The sequence below is a fragment of the Rhinolophus hipposideros genome (genome assembly GCF_964194185.1).
Source record: "Rhinolophus hipposideros genome assembly, chromosome: 8".
NCBI lineage: Eukaryota > Metazoa > Chordata > Mammalia > Chiroptera > Rhinolophidae > Rhinolophus > Rhinolophus hipposideros.
Window position 1 is genome coordinate 1,079,337 of NC_138054.1, and position 14,045 is coordinate 1,093,381.

The window sequence follows — 14,045 nt, forward strand, 5'->3', positions numbered from 1 at the left end:
GAACACCTAAAACTAAGGATATAAAGAAGAGGCCACATCAAGACTGGTAGCAGGGGCAGAGACACGAAACAGACTGGCCCCAAACACACAGATACAGGTTGAATTCCAGGCGGGTTACCACTGTGGCAGAAGTCTCCCCTGAAGAGGGAGCCCCCTCCCCCCCAGCCCCACACCAGGCTCCACAGCCCATGGGTCCTGTGCCGGGAAGAGGAGCTCCCACAGCATCTGGCAGGCAGTGAAAATCAGCAAGGACCGTCTGCCCTTGCTGCTGGGGCAGAAGGCAGATGGAAACCCAGACATCCTCTGGTAGAGCCAGCACATGGGCTCACTTGCTCACTTGTTCTCTGGTGGAAGGGTGACAGCAGGAGAGGCCAAGGGACATGCAGGGAAAGACTGAGCTGAGTACTTTGGGCATGAGCGATGGAGGGAAGGGAGCCATTGTTGATTCTGTGTAGAGCCTGCACACATGTGGCTTATAGGGAGGACGCCATCTTTCCTGGGTTAAGCCCTCTCCCAAAAAGCCAAGTCTGGGACCACAATGGTCTGCAGGAATCAGTGCGTACACACTGCCATGGTGATACCCTGGATCCCACCTTCTGTACAGCTGACGTTACGTTGCCCAGGAAACTCTTGAATGCCAGGCTGTAGATTAAAGTGGGTAGAGGGCCTGTGGTAGCCTGGGAAACGTTTGCTGGAGGGCAAAGAGGCCAAGACGTACAATATGCACCATAAATGGGCAGTGGTAGGCCTGAGACGCGCAGTTATTGGCTGTGGTGTTCTCGGAGCATATTTGCTGGGTGGTCATGGGCCCAGCCCTGGTTGAGAAGCCGACTCTGCACTGACTTTGTAGAAACCACCAATCGCACCCCTTAGCTCTCTGTAACCCCGCCTTGCCCACCTACAGCTGCATTGCCAATGGCACTCTGGGCACTGCATGGTGGACTCCGCCCCACAAGCCGCAGAAGAGGTCTTTTACAGCAGCAGGTAGTCCACAACTGCCTAGGGAGATTTTGGTGGTGGACAGTGACCCAAAGACTGTGCCTCAGCCACTCAGGGTCAGCTCTCAGAAATCTGCAAGCCTGAAGTGGCTGGCTGCAGTCTGTTTGGGGAGCTGGGAAAGGTGTTCACAGGCCAAGCACCGTCTTAAGAATGGAATCTGCATTAACACTGTAAAAATCACTGGTCACATCTAGTGACTCCCTTGAACTCTATCCCGCCCAGCCAGTGCTCCATCGCAGAATGCAATGGCAACACTGGTCAACCAGCCAAGACCATGCACCTAAGGAGGCTCTTTCAACGGCTGGTGCTACTGGCAGCTAGCGGGTAACAATAGGCCTAGGGGCCTGGGCCTTTAGCTAAGCTGCCTCAGGCCCACTTTTGGTGGCAGCCAGCATCGGTTCAGTGAGGCCACCCCTACCTCCACTTGCAGCACAGGCAGCAACCAATCACATATAGTTCTGAGGCTCCTACCAGATAGCCAGTCACAGGAATGGCTGAAATTGGACTACACAGGAGCCCCGCACAAGACACATCAGAATCAACACACCCAGAGGCCTGCTTCACACCACACCAGAGCACTACCTGGATAGCCCCACAAGCAGCACACCCAAATGGGGGTCTCAACAGGCACAAGAGTCCACGGGGATAAAGTCCCCTCTGAAGGGTCAGCCCCCACACAGCAGCTCATATACTGTGGGTACGGCCAGTCCTCATAGTTAGTCAGCCTGAGAGTCAATTCCACACACTGACATGCCAAAGCAATCAAGGCTAAACCACAACAGGAGAACACACACAACACACTGAAGGCTCACTCGTGGAACACATGCACAGGAGATTAAGGAGATTGTACCACTGGACCACACAGGACACCTACTACATAAGGCCACCAAGAAAAGACTGATAGACATAGGTGTCTCTACATAGAAACATGCCTAACATGTTTAGGCATGCCTAAACATGCCTAATACATAGAAACATGCACAAAGAGGCAGCCAGAATGAGAAAACAAAGAAACATATCTCAGACAAAAGAACAGGAGAAGCCTCCAGAAATAGAAATAAATGAAATGGAGGCAACCAACCTACCAGGGACAGAGTTTAAAACATTGATTATAAAAATGCTTAAGGAACTTAGTGATAATTTCAACAAAAAGGTAGTAAGCATAAAAAAGGACATAGGAACCATGAAAAAGAACCAGTCAGAAATGAAACTGAAATGAAGACTACACTAGAAGGAATCAACCGCAGATTAGATGAAGTAGACTATCGAATCAGCAATTTGGAAGGCAAGGTAGTAGATTACACCTAATTGGAACAACAAAAAGAAAAAATAATATAATACAATGAAGATACTTTAAGGGTCCTGTGGGACAACACCAAGTATAACAATATTCACATCATAGGAATACCAGAAGGAGAAGAGAAGGAGCAAGTGATTGAGAACGTATTTGAAGAAATAATGACCAAAAATTTCCCCAACCTGGTAAAGGAAACAGACATATTATACGAGCCCAGGAAGTGAAGAGAGTCCCAAACAAGATGAACCCAAACAGGCCTACACAAGGACACATCATAATTAAAATGGCAAAAGTTAACAACAAAGAGAGAATCCTAAAAGTAGCAAGACAAAGCCAACTAGTTACTCACAAGAGAGTTCCCATAAGACTACCAGCTGATTTTTCTAAAGAAACTTTGCAGTCCTGAAGGGAGTGGCAAGAAATATTCAAAGTGATGAAAAGAAAGGGCCTACAACCAACAATGCTCTACCCACCAACGCTATCATTTAAAATTGAAGAAGAGATAAAGAGCTTCCCAGATACCAAAAAGCTAAAGGAATTCATTACCACCAAGCCAGTATTACAGGAAATGTTAGAAGGACGTCTTTAAACAGGTAATAGGATAAAACAAACAAACTAAGAAAGACAAAAAAATATGAATAATAAAATGGCAATAGCTATGTCCCTATCAATAATCACTTTAAGTGAAAATGGATAAAATGCTCCAATAAAAAGACATAGGGTGGCTGAGTGGATAAGAAAACAAGACCCATGCATATGCCGTCTACAAGAGACCAACCTGATCAAAAGACACACACAGACTGAAAGTAAAGGGATAGAGAAAGATATTACACACAAATGGAAACTAGAAAAAACCTGGGGTAACAATACTTAACATTGGACAAAATAAACTTTAAAACGAAGACTATAATAAAACATAAAGGACATTACATAATAATAAAGGGATCAAACCAACAAGAGGACATAACTCTAGTAAACATCTATGCACCCAACATAGGAGCACCTAAATATATAAAACAAATATACACCGACATAAAGATAGAGGTCAACAGTAACACACTCATAGCAGGGGACATTAACACCCCACTGACACCAATAAACAGATCTTCCAGACAGAAAATCAACACGGAAACAGAGGCCTTAAATGACACACTAGAACAGATGCATTTAATTGATATTTTTGGAGCATTTCACCCCAAAGCAGCAGAATATACGTTCTTTCAGAGCACACATGGAACATTTTCCAAGATATACCACGTTAAGCCACAAAACAAGTCTCAATAAATTTAAATTTAAGAAGACTGAAATAGTATCAAGAGTCTTCTCTGACCACAGTGGTATGAAACTAGAAATCAATTACAAGAAAACTACTGAAAAACACAAAAACATGTGGAGGCTAAATAGCATGCTACTAAATAATGAATGTGTCAACAATGAGATCAAGGAAGAAATCAAAAGATACCCTCAAAAATAAAGGACTATGACCCCAAATCTATGGGAGACAGCGAAAACACTCCTAAGAGGGAAAATCATAGCAATACAGGCCTACCTAAACAAACAAGAAAAATCTCAACTCAACAATCTTTATCTACACTTAAGGGAAACAGAAAAAGAACAGCACAATAAGCCCACAGTGCATACAAGGAAGGAAATAATAAAGACGAGAGCAGAAATAAATGAAATAGAGAGCAAAAAGAAAACAAAAACAAAAAATATCAATGAAACCAAAAGCCGGTTTTGTAAAATGATAAGCAAAATTGACAAACCTTTAACCAGACTTATCAAGAAAAAAAAGAGAAGACCCAAATAAATAAAATCAGAAATGAAAGAGGACAAGTAACAAGGAACGCCACAGAAATATGAAAAATTTTAAGAAAATACTATCAGCAACTATATGCCAATAAATTGAACAAAATGAAAGAAATGAATAAATTCCTAGAAGCACACAATTTTCCAGGTGAATCAAGAAGAAACAGAAAATCTGAACGGATGAATTACTACCAACAAAATTTAATCAGCTCCAAATAACCAAAACTCCTAGACCAGATGGCTTCACGGGTGAATTTTACCAAACAGTCAGAAAAAAATTAACACCTATTACCTTCAACCTATTCCAAAACTTCAAGGCAGAGCGAAAGCTCCCAAGCTCATGTTAGGAGGCCACCGTTACCCTGATCCTAAAACCAGACAAAGACATTACAAAAAGAGAAACTATAGGCTGATATCCCAAATGAATACAGATGCAAAAATCCTCAACAAAATATTAGCAAACTGAATTTAACAATACATTAAAAAGATCATACACCACAATCAAGTGGGATTCATTCCTGGTATGCAAGGTTGGTTCAGTATCTGCAAATCAATTAATGTGATACACAACATTAACAAAATGAAAAATAAAAATCATATGGTCATGTCAACAGATTCAGAAAAGGCATGTGATAAAATCCAGCATCTATTTATGATAAAAACTCTCAGCAAAGTGGGAATGGAAGGAACATACCTCAATGTAATAAAGGACATATATAACAAACTCACAGCTAACATCATAATCAATGAGGAAAAACTAAAAGCATTCCCTTAAGATCAGGAACAAGACAAGGATGTCCACTTTCACCACTTTTATTTAACTTAGTGCTGGAAGTTCTAACCACAGCAATCAGACAAGAAAAAGAAATAAAAGCCATCCAAGTGGGAAAGAAAGAAGTAAACCTGTCTTTTTTTGCAGATGACATCATACTATATAGAGAGAACCCCAAAGATTCCACCAAAAAAACTATTAGAATTGATAAATGAATTTAGTAAAGTAGCAGGCTACAAAATTAATATTCAGAAATAGGTTGTACTTTTATACAGCAATAATGAACTATCAGAAAGAGAAATTAAGAAAACAATCCCATTTACAATTGCATCAAAAAAAGGAATAAATTTAACCAAGGAGGTAAAAGACCTGTACTTAGAAAATTATAAGACATTAAAGAGAGATATTACGACGATACAAAATGAATGGAAGCATAAACCATGTTCATGGATAGGAAGAATTAATATAGTTAAAATGTCCATACTACTCAAAGCAATATATAGATTCAATGCAATCCCTATCAAAATAACAAAGGCATTTTTCAAAGAACTAGAACAAATAATCCTAAAATTTATATGGAACCATAAAAGACACCACGGCAAGACACCATAAATAGCCACGGCAATCCTAAGAAGAACAAAGCTGGAGGTATCATGCTACCTGTATAATATATGTATAATATATCAAACTATATTATAAGGCCATAGTAAGCAAAACAGCATTATTACTGGCACAAAAACAAATATACTGGCCAACAGAACAGAATACAGAGCCAAGAAATAAATCCATTCCCATATGGTCATTTAATCTATGACAAAGTAAGCAAGAATTTATATTAAGGTAAAGACAGTCTATTTAATAAATGGTGCTGGGAAAACAGGAAAACGTGCAAAAAAATGAAAGTGGGTCACTTTCTTACACCATATACAAGAATAAATTCAAAATGAATTAAAGACTGAAATATAAGGCCTGAAACCATAAAATTCCTAGAAGAAAATACAGAAAGTAAACTCTCAGACATTACCCTTGGTAATGTTTTTATTGATATATCTCCTCGAACAAGAGAAATAAAAGAAAAAAATAAACAAATGCGACTACATCAAACTAAAAAGTTTTTTCACAGCAAATAAAACCATGAACAATACAAAAAGGAATCCTACTGAATGGAAGAAGATATTTGCCAATGATACATCTGACAAGGGGTTAATATCTCAAAGTTATAAAAAAAACTCATACAACTAACACCAAAAGAAAACCACCAAACAATCCAATTAAAAAATGGGCAGAGGACATGAAGAGACATTTCTCCAAAGAGGACATACAGATGGCCAATAGGTATATGAAAAGATGCTCGATGTCATTAGTCATCAGAGAAATGCAAATAAAAACTACAATGAGATACCACCTCACTCCTGTCAGAGTCACTCCTATCGTCAATAAATCAACAAACAAGAAGTGCTGGCAAGGATGCTGAGAAAAGGAGAAAAGGGAACCCTTGTGCACTGCTAGTGGGATTGCAAATTGGTGCAGTCACTATGGAAAAAGAGTATGGAGGTTCCTCAAAACATTAAAGAAAGAACTGCCTTATGACCCAGCAATTCTACTCCTGGGTATTTATCCAAAGAAATCCAAAACACTAATTTGAAAAAATACATGCACCCCTTTGTTGACTGCAACACTATTCCCAGTAGCCACGATATGGAAACAAATTGCCTATCAATAGATGATTGGATAAAGAAATTGTGGTACATTTATACAATCTAGTATTACTCTGCCAAAAAGAAGAATGAAACCTTACCATTTGCAACAACATGGATGGACCTAGAGGGTATTAATATTATGCTAAGTGAAAAAGGTCAGACTGAGAAAGACAAATATCATGATCTCACTTATATGTGGAATCTAAAGAACAGAATAAACAAGCAAACAAAACAGAAATAGACACCTAGATACAGAGAAAAAACTGATGATTGCTAGATGGGAAGGGGGTTGAGGGATGGGTGAGAAAAATAAAAGGATTAGATAGTACAAATTGGTAGTCACAAAACAGTCATGAGGATGTAAAATACAATATGGGGAATATAATCAATAATGTACAGATTATTTACGGTATCAGATGGGTACTGGATTTAAAGGGGGAATCACATAAATGTCTAACCACTGTGCTATACACTTGAAACTTATATAAAATAATACGGAATGTCAACTATATAGTCATGGGATGTAAAGTACAGCATAGGGAATATAGTCAATGGTATTGTAACAATTATATATGATGTCAGAGGGTTACTAGACTTGGGGGATTATCACTCAGTGATGGGTATAAATGTCCAATCATTATGTTGTTTGGTACACCTGAAACTAATAAAAAAAAAAGAGAAAAAGAAAAAGAAAAGGCAACTGGACTGTCCATGCATGGTACTTTCCTGGACCCTTCCCCATGAGTCTTTCCCCAGGGCTGATTTTAATATCTCTTTTCGATGTAGTAAATCACAACTGTGAGTAAAACAGCTTTCAGTGAGTTCTGTGAGTCCTTTCAGCAAACTATCAAACCTGCAAGAGGTCTTAGGAATTGACACTAATTTTCAAGTCATTATTGTTACATTCTAATATAATATTAATACCAACAAAGTTACAAAGTAAACATGCTTTTCATACAGAGAAAAACTGGCAGAATCAAAATTAAGCAGGAAGATATGTCTGACATGTTTATTATAAATAACCTAGGTTTAAATAATGTAATTAATCAGGCACTGATAACATATCAAACAGTGTGCCCTGAAGAGAACTTGCTCCAACCCCCATTTTTATCTTTGGCATAGTAACAGAAAATTGACATATATTAAAACACACACTGGCTTTCATAATACTGTAAGACTAAAACTAACTTTAAAAAACAAAAGTACACTACAAATTACTAGATCTGAGGAAAATTTAAATTACAAATTTTGAAAACACAAAAGTGGCATCACTAAAGAACCAATGCTAATAAAGAAAGTAGAAGACACTAGCACACTGAATTGATAATGAGAAGGGCCTAGAACATAAATTTTAAATGATTTAAAAATTATAATGCAATGCTAAAAAACATGAAAACCTTGATTTAAGAAAAAATGTCAGGGGCAAAACAAACCAAAATAAACAAAACATTGAAAGCAGAAATTTCAAAGACACACACACACACACACACACACACAGACACACACACATACCTGCCAGTGCCCACCCCACCTCAATTCACTGAGGCATCACAGTGTCTCTGTAGGAGGAACAAGCAAACAGGAATGGCCTCCTGATGTTATAAAATAGGAAGCACACAGAACCCACATGTGGCCAAAAAATATTGAAACTGAATCTTATCTAATGTCCAATTAGATAAACCCAAACAATAAAGTGGAGAGGTAAATAAGTTACACGACACCATGAGAAAGTAATTAGTCAAATCCAGAGTAAGGGCTATGCTACAGAATAAATAGCCTTGTTTCATCAATAAATCATTAGCATGAAAAAAAAGGGTAAGGTAGGTGAGGGGATTGTTTTAGTCTAAAAGAGGCTTAGAAACTTAAAAAACAAAAAATGAAATACCTAGATCTTATTTGGATCTTGATTTGGATAAACCAAGTATAAAAAGGAAAACTGGAGGGTAATTGGGGAAATCTGAATATGAACTGGGAATTAGATGATATTAAAGAATTAATGAAACTTTTGTCAGCTATGAGAATACTACTGTGGTTACGTAGGTAAATGTCCTTATTTGGGGGACCTCATACCATACCACACAGGACAGAAATGTCATGCTGCTTGAGATTCATTGCTTGAGATCAGCAAAACACAAACAAACCCAACAACCTCAAAAACACCAAGGAAGCAAATATGGAAAAACATTAATAACTGTTAAATCTAAGTGATAGGTAGATGGGGGTAACTGTACTATTCTCACTACTTTTAGCATGTTTGAAATTTATCATAATAAAAAAGTAAAACAAATTACTTGAGCAATTTATTACGTCTCTCAATATATTAGCTCTTTTAAATTTCCAACATATAATTCTTAATCTACATAACCCATTTCACAGCACACACATATACAAATACACATTCATATAATTGTGTATAACATAAACACCTCACCCAAAAGGCATTTTTAAAAATTACAGATCAATTTCAATTAAGACTATAGTCAGAAAAACTTCTAAAAAGCTACCAATAAATCAAATGCTATCGTATATTAAAAGAATTACTCAGAGGAGCAATCTACAGGTTTCTGGCATATAAAACTGTATGTATAATTCCAATTTTGTAACATGTAATCATATCAGCTAACGAAAAAAAAAAGATCAAAAGGAAATAAAACGTTAACGTGATTATCTCTACAATGGGATTATAGTAGTTCTTGCGTGTTATTCATCTGTTTAATATTTTTTGTAATATGCATTTTATTTATATTAAAAAATAGAAAAGCTAGTGTGTCTAAATAATTTTCAAAGGTACTATTAAAATAAATTTTTATATGCGGTAGTTGTTTATTAGTATTTGGTCAGCATTATCTTTGTTAAACTTTTAAATTACCAATGCACTTCTAGGGTAAATGTCTAACAAATGAGACTACATAAATTTAATGCACAAAATAAAACTTCTTGAAATCTGCCAAGACGGAAGCCATTTATAAAACTATAAGCAAACAAATGCAAATATACATGTATATACAAATATATATGTTAAAAAAATGTGGAGATAAAAGTCAAACATATTTTTGCTAAGTGAAATAATTGTAATTACAATAATCTGTGAGAATTGCTAATCATATATGCTAAATTATCACTCCATAGTTACGAGGCATGTTACTAACTTAGTTCTACTTGATAACACTAGATCATTCATACACACTCAGGTTTCTATTGTTGATGTAGTAATATTGATAACTCAGAACCTCAATGAGTACAAAGAAAGAAAAGCACACAATCTAAAAACATGGGGCACAAAGTATGCATCAAAGAAGACCAGCTGCTCTGTTGCGTTCTAGGCATTCACATTTACTCCTGGAAAAACCTCACATCTACCTACCAGGAAAGAGCTGTATCAGATGCACATTTCATTGTCAGAAGATAACTATGCATATTTGGCTCAGGAGTAGAGGGGTTTTAAAAACAATTTAAAAATGTCTGTACTTTAAGAATACAAGTTAGTTTAAAATTTAGTCTTTCTGAATGGGAGAAGGTGTGGCCTCCTTGTCCACACTTGGTACTTAGCTATATAGTACTTAGTTTTAGGTCTCTTCATTTTTAAAAATAATTGGGCTTTATTAATATCTACTTTTGGGCTTTATTAATATCTACTTTTTGGGCTTTTGGGGCTTTATTAATATCTACTTTTTACTAGATAAACAATAATTAGATTTCTTTTTTTAGGGAAAAAGAATAAACCCTACCATCTTTCCCTGAGATGTCTAAAGCTATGTTATTTCTATTGCATGCAGTCTCCCTTGCACATACAGGTGACGACGTGGATGGACGGTGGACAGTTAAGTACTGTGTGGGACTGCTAGGGCAATGGCTAAAGAAATGACATTACATCGTCAGTCCTTTCCAAACCAAACACACAATGGGTCACATTTATAGAATTAGTAACATGTGTAAGATATTGATGGCCGTAAGAGAATTTTTTACATTCTACAATTTTACCCATTGGGATTTAATTTCTTATGGGCCTTAGAGACTGGGCATTGTGGAGAGGCAAAGTAGTCTCCTATTTCACACATGTATGATGGGCCTACAAAAGCCTCAGAGACAAATATTTAAAGTACCAGGCCTTCAAAGAGAGTCTATGCAACAAATATTTATAGCACATTTTAGATCTCTACTTCTATAAATACAGACCGAACGTCACACCCTGTAAACACTCTGCAAACACAGCGTCGGGTTTCTGTTGTGGAAGCCCCAGCACATGGCTCTGAGGGGTCACCTTACCTGAAAGAGCATCCTGGGCTTCAAAGAAAGTACTAAGACCCCCTTTCACATATGCCAGGCTGCCCTCACTCTTCTTGTTAGCCTGTCTCTTCAGATGGGTGACTGCCATTTTGAGCTGTTCAAAGCTGAAATGAAAGAAAGAAACCAAAAGTTTAAATCTGCTGACAAGCAAAAATGAAGTAAGACAATGCATTAAGTGTAAAATACTGAAGCCTGTATTACAAAAGACGCAGATTAACATTATATGTAACCAGATGAAAATAAAGTTTTCACATTCTTACTTAGAACTAAACCTTTTATTATGAATGCCAAAATTACAGCAGCTAGAAAAGAGACTGGCCACCTTCAAATGGTCATTTCAAATATGCCAGACCCCTATGAAGCAAATATACACGTCAACTTTTTTATAACCAATATACAAGTATATCATACATATATTTGCCAGGTAAAGCGTTCTGAACCTCCTCTTCCTCGTAGAAAGACCTAGATCACGCAGTGGATGACACCTAAGGCAGGACCTCCTCTATACCTTCATTTCTGTACTCATACTGTCACCCTTCACCACACCAACACCCAGTCAACTTTTCCGCATGTTTTCTACTAATGGTTTTCATTTTAATAGGTGAAGAATTTCTCCTAAGGTGTATTTGAACAAGTTGACTGAATTTTCAAGAATATAAACTTTATGCAATAAGCCATTCACATGCTTGCATAAAATTTAAATCAGGCTTGAAAAAAGTTACAAGAATGGGTAAAATGTAATTAACAGACAAAAGGGAGCCCTTTAATAGACAAGGGTCTATCTTGTCTATTTTTTGCCTAATTTTAAACCAACTCTTTGCAAAATGATAAACCAACTCATCACATCAAGGAAGGAAGTGTGTGTTCCCTATTTTACACCAGGATTTGAAAGTTTTGTTATTTGTGTAGGGAAGGGTCACATTCAGACACCAGTTTAGGTACCCAGCTGAGAGTCCACAAAGTTTTAATGGGTTGCACAAATAATGAAATACAGAAATAGCATGATCGTAGGAAATAAGGGTCCTGTAATTAACAGTCCCACCTTATAAATAAGGAAATAGAAACCCTGAGATGTTCAGGAGTTTACCCACAGTGAAAGGGCTCCGAAGTGGCAAAGCTAGACCTAAAACCCACATGACTGCATAATCCTATTAGCTGCATCTGAGTGAAACCATTCAGTCAACAGCCCAACACCACTAACCTGGTGGTTGAGTGGTTCTCTATGAGATACCAGGCAGCTGAAAAATTCTCACTTGTAAAGTCAGCACTCATTCCAGGGAACAGCATCTCCAAGTCCTTCTGGGGAAATTTACTTCTGAGGGAGAAAATGGGTTTAAATGTATCAAGTGCTATTACTACAAAGATGTAACACGTCCAGGAGTACCTAGTATAATAAACACAAACACAAACTGTTACAATCATATCATACATTATGGAGGCTATGTCTGTATGTATGCACAAAATGTATTTCCTACATTCCAGCTGATTTCTTGTATCAATTTTGATCATATAGAAGATAGGAAGTTATCTAAAATATAGAAATTACATCAATATAAGAATATAAGATTTAAAGAGGCTAATGAAATCTATCCAAAAATGAAATCATTCCCTACTCAATGGATAAAAATCAAAATTTGGATACAACGAAATCTGAACATATTAAATCAGTTTGTTGAAATGATTTTGTTAAAGACCTATGTGAAAGCTGTTTTAAGGCATACTAATACCTAATGATAATACTTACTGATAAAATTGTATCTGACTATAATACTCATATTTACATGCCCATGTCTGAAGTAGTTTTAAGAAAATCTTATAACAAGCAATACATTATCTGCAGTTCACTTTCCTGCCCACATTTTTAAGGTCACCTTCCAGATCAATTCATTTATTGATTTGTTCAAGTATTGATTAAATATGTACGATAGGTCAAACTCCATGCTGGAGGTCAGGCAGTTGTGTCTGAGAGCACAAGCAACAAGTGCAGACGTGTGCACCAAGGGTGTATGAGCTAGCAGCCCTGACTATATGGCACGCTTCATCTGTGAGCAATGAAGGCCAAGTTCTACAGTCAAGTTTCTCCATGACCCAAACCTCCTTATCTCTCAGGACTCACTTCTGCCACTCTAATCTTCAAACCTGAAGTTTCAGCAAGTTCAGAGAGACTATACTTGCCTGCACACATGGTGTTCATTTTTACTTCGTTCCTCTGATCTTGCTGTGCCTGACTGAAATGTCTTTCTCACCCCTATATATTACATAAGCCCAACTCACAGGGTATGAACATAACATTATTTTATAGCCCAGTGTCTCTCAAAAATGTATTCAAAGGGCGAAATTACCCCCATCCTCAAAGAAAGCATGGGCAGGTCTGATGACTCCAACTCACTCTTATCTAAGAGAGTCTTGGTATCATGTTATTGCAAACACAGCCTCAATTCAGAAACCAGGCACCCTAGACCAAATCACCCAAAGGTATTACCTGGGTGAGCCCCTCGACTTGCAGGTGACTAGTCCCCCGTAGGCACAAGTGCCCAAGAGCCTGGAGCCCACTCTCTCTGGAAAGGTGCTCGTCTGGTCCCAAAGCAGATGCGTTGGCTGTGCACGTGCACTGTCCCAAAACTCTCGGTGCCAGGGCCTCTGTCTCCAGGGCTGCAGGGAACACTTTCCCCTAGGCCTGGGGACGCCCCACTGAGCAGGCATGGGTGAAGGAAAACACATTCTCCATCTGCCCTGTCATCGCAGCCTAACACAAGTCTCCAGAATTATCTTACAAATCTCCCCCTTCTCTATTGGTTCCTTTATCCCTGCATATTCCCTAAAAGTGTATGGCATGCAAGCAATAAAACCGTTCCCTGGGATTTCTTCCATAAACCCTGCACTTTAATCTAGAATCCAACATTTACTGTGTCAGGACCTCAGTCAAGAGAGAAGAAGTCCCACAAACGATGAAGTTTCCTTTTTTAATTAGAGGGAAATAAAGCCCTGCTTAACACTGTAGTAAAACACAAGAAGATGAGACGAGACTTCAAGAGAATCATGGACATCAAGCCGACATCACCTCATTTGAGTAACTCAGAGACTAAGCCATCTGCCATCTTTACATCTTTCTTCCCTGGCTTAAAAAGTTAAAAGACGACAGTCTAAAACTGAAAGAAAGAGAGACTCGTGTGTGTGTGTG

General features: G+C 37.9%; 1 protein-coding gene across 7 annotated transcripts in view; it reads right to left on the reverse strand.

The window, feature by feature from the left end:
* EXOC2 (exocyst complex component 2) overlaps positions 1–14,045 on the reverse strand; it is a 254,857-nt gene that overhangs the window by 160,853 nt on the left and 79,959 nt on the right. For all 7 annotated transcript variants that reach the window (XM_081056234.1, XM_081056230.1, XM_081056232.1 and 4 more), the window contains exons 5-6: positions 12,066–12,179; positions 10,844–10,968 (exon numbers count right to left, since the gene is read on the reverse strand). In XM_081056234.1, the coding sequence (XP_080912360.1) occupies positions 10,844–10,968; positions 12,066–12,179 (239 nt within the window). The remainder of the gene's footprint in view (positions 1–10,843; positions 10,969–12,065; positions 12,180–14,045) is intronic.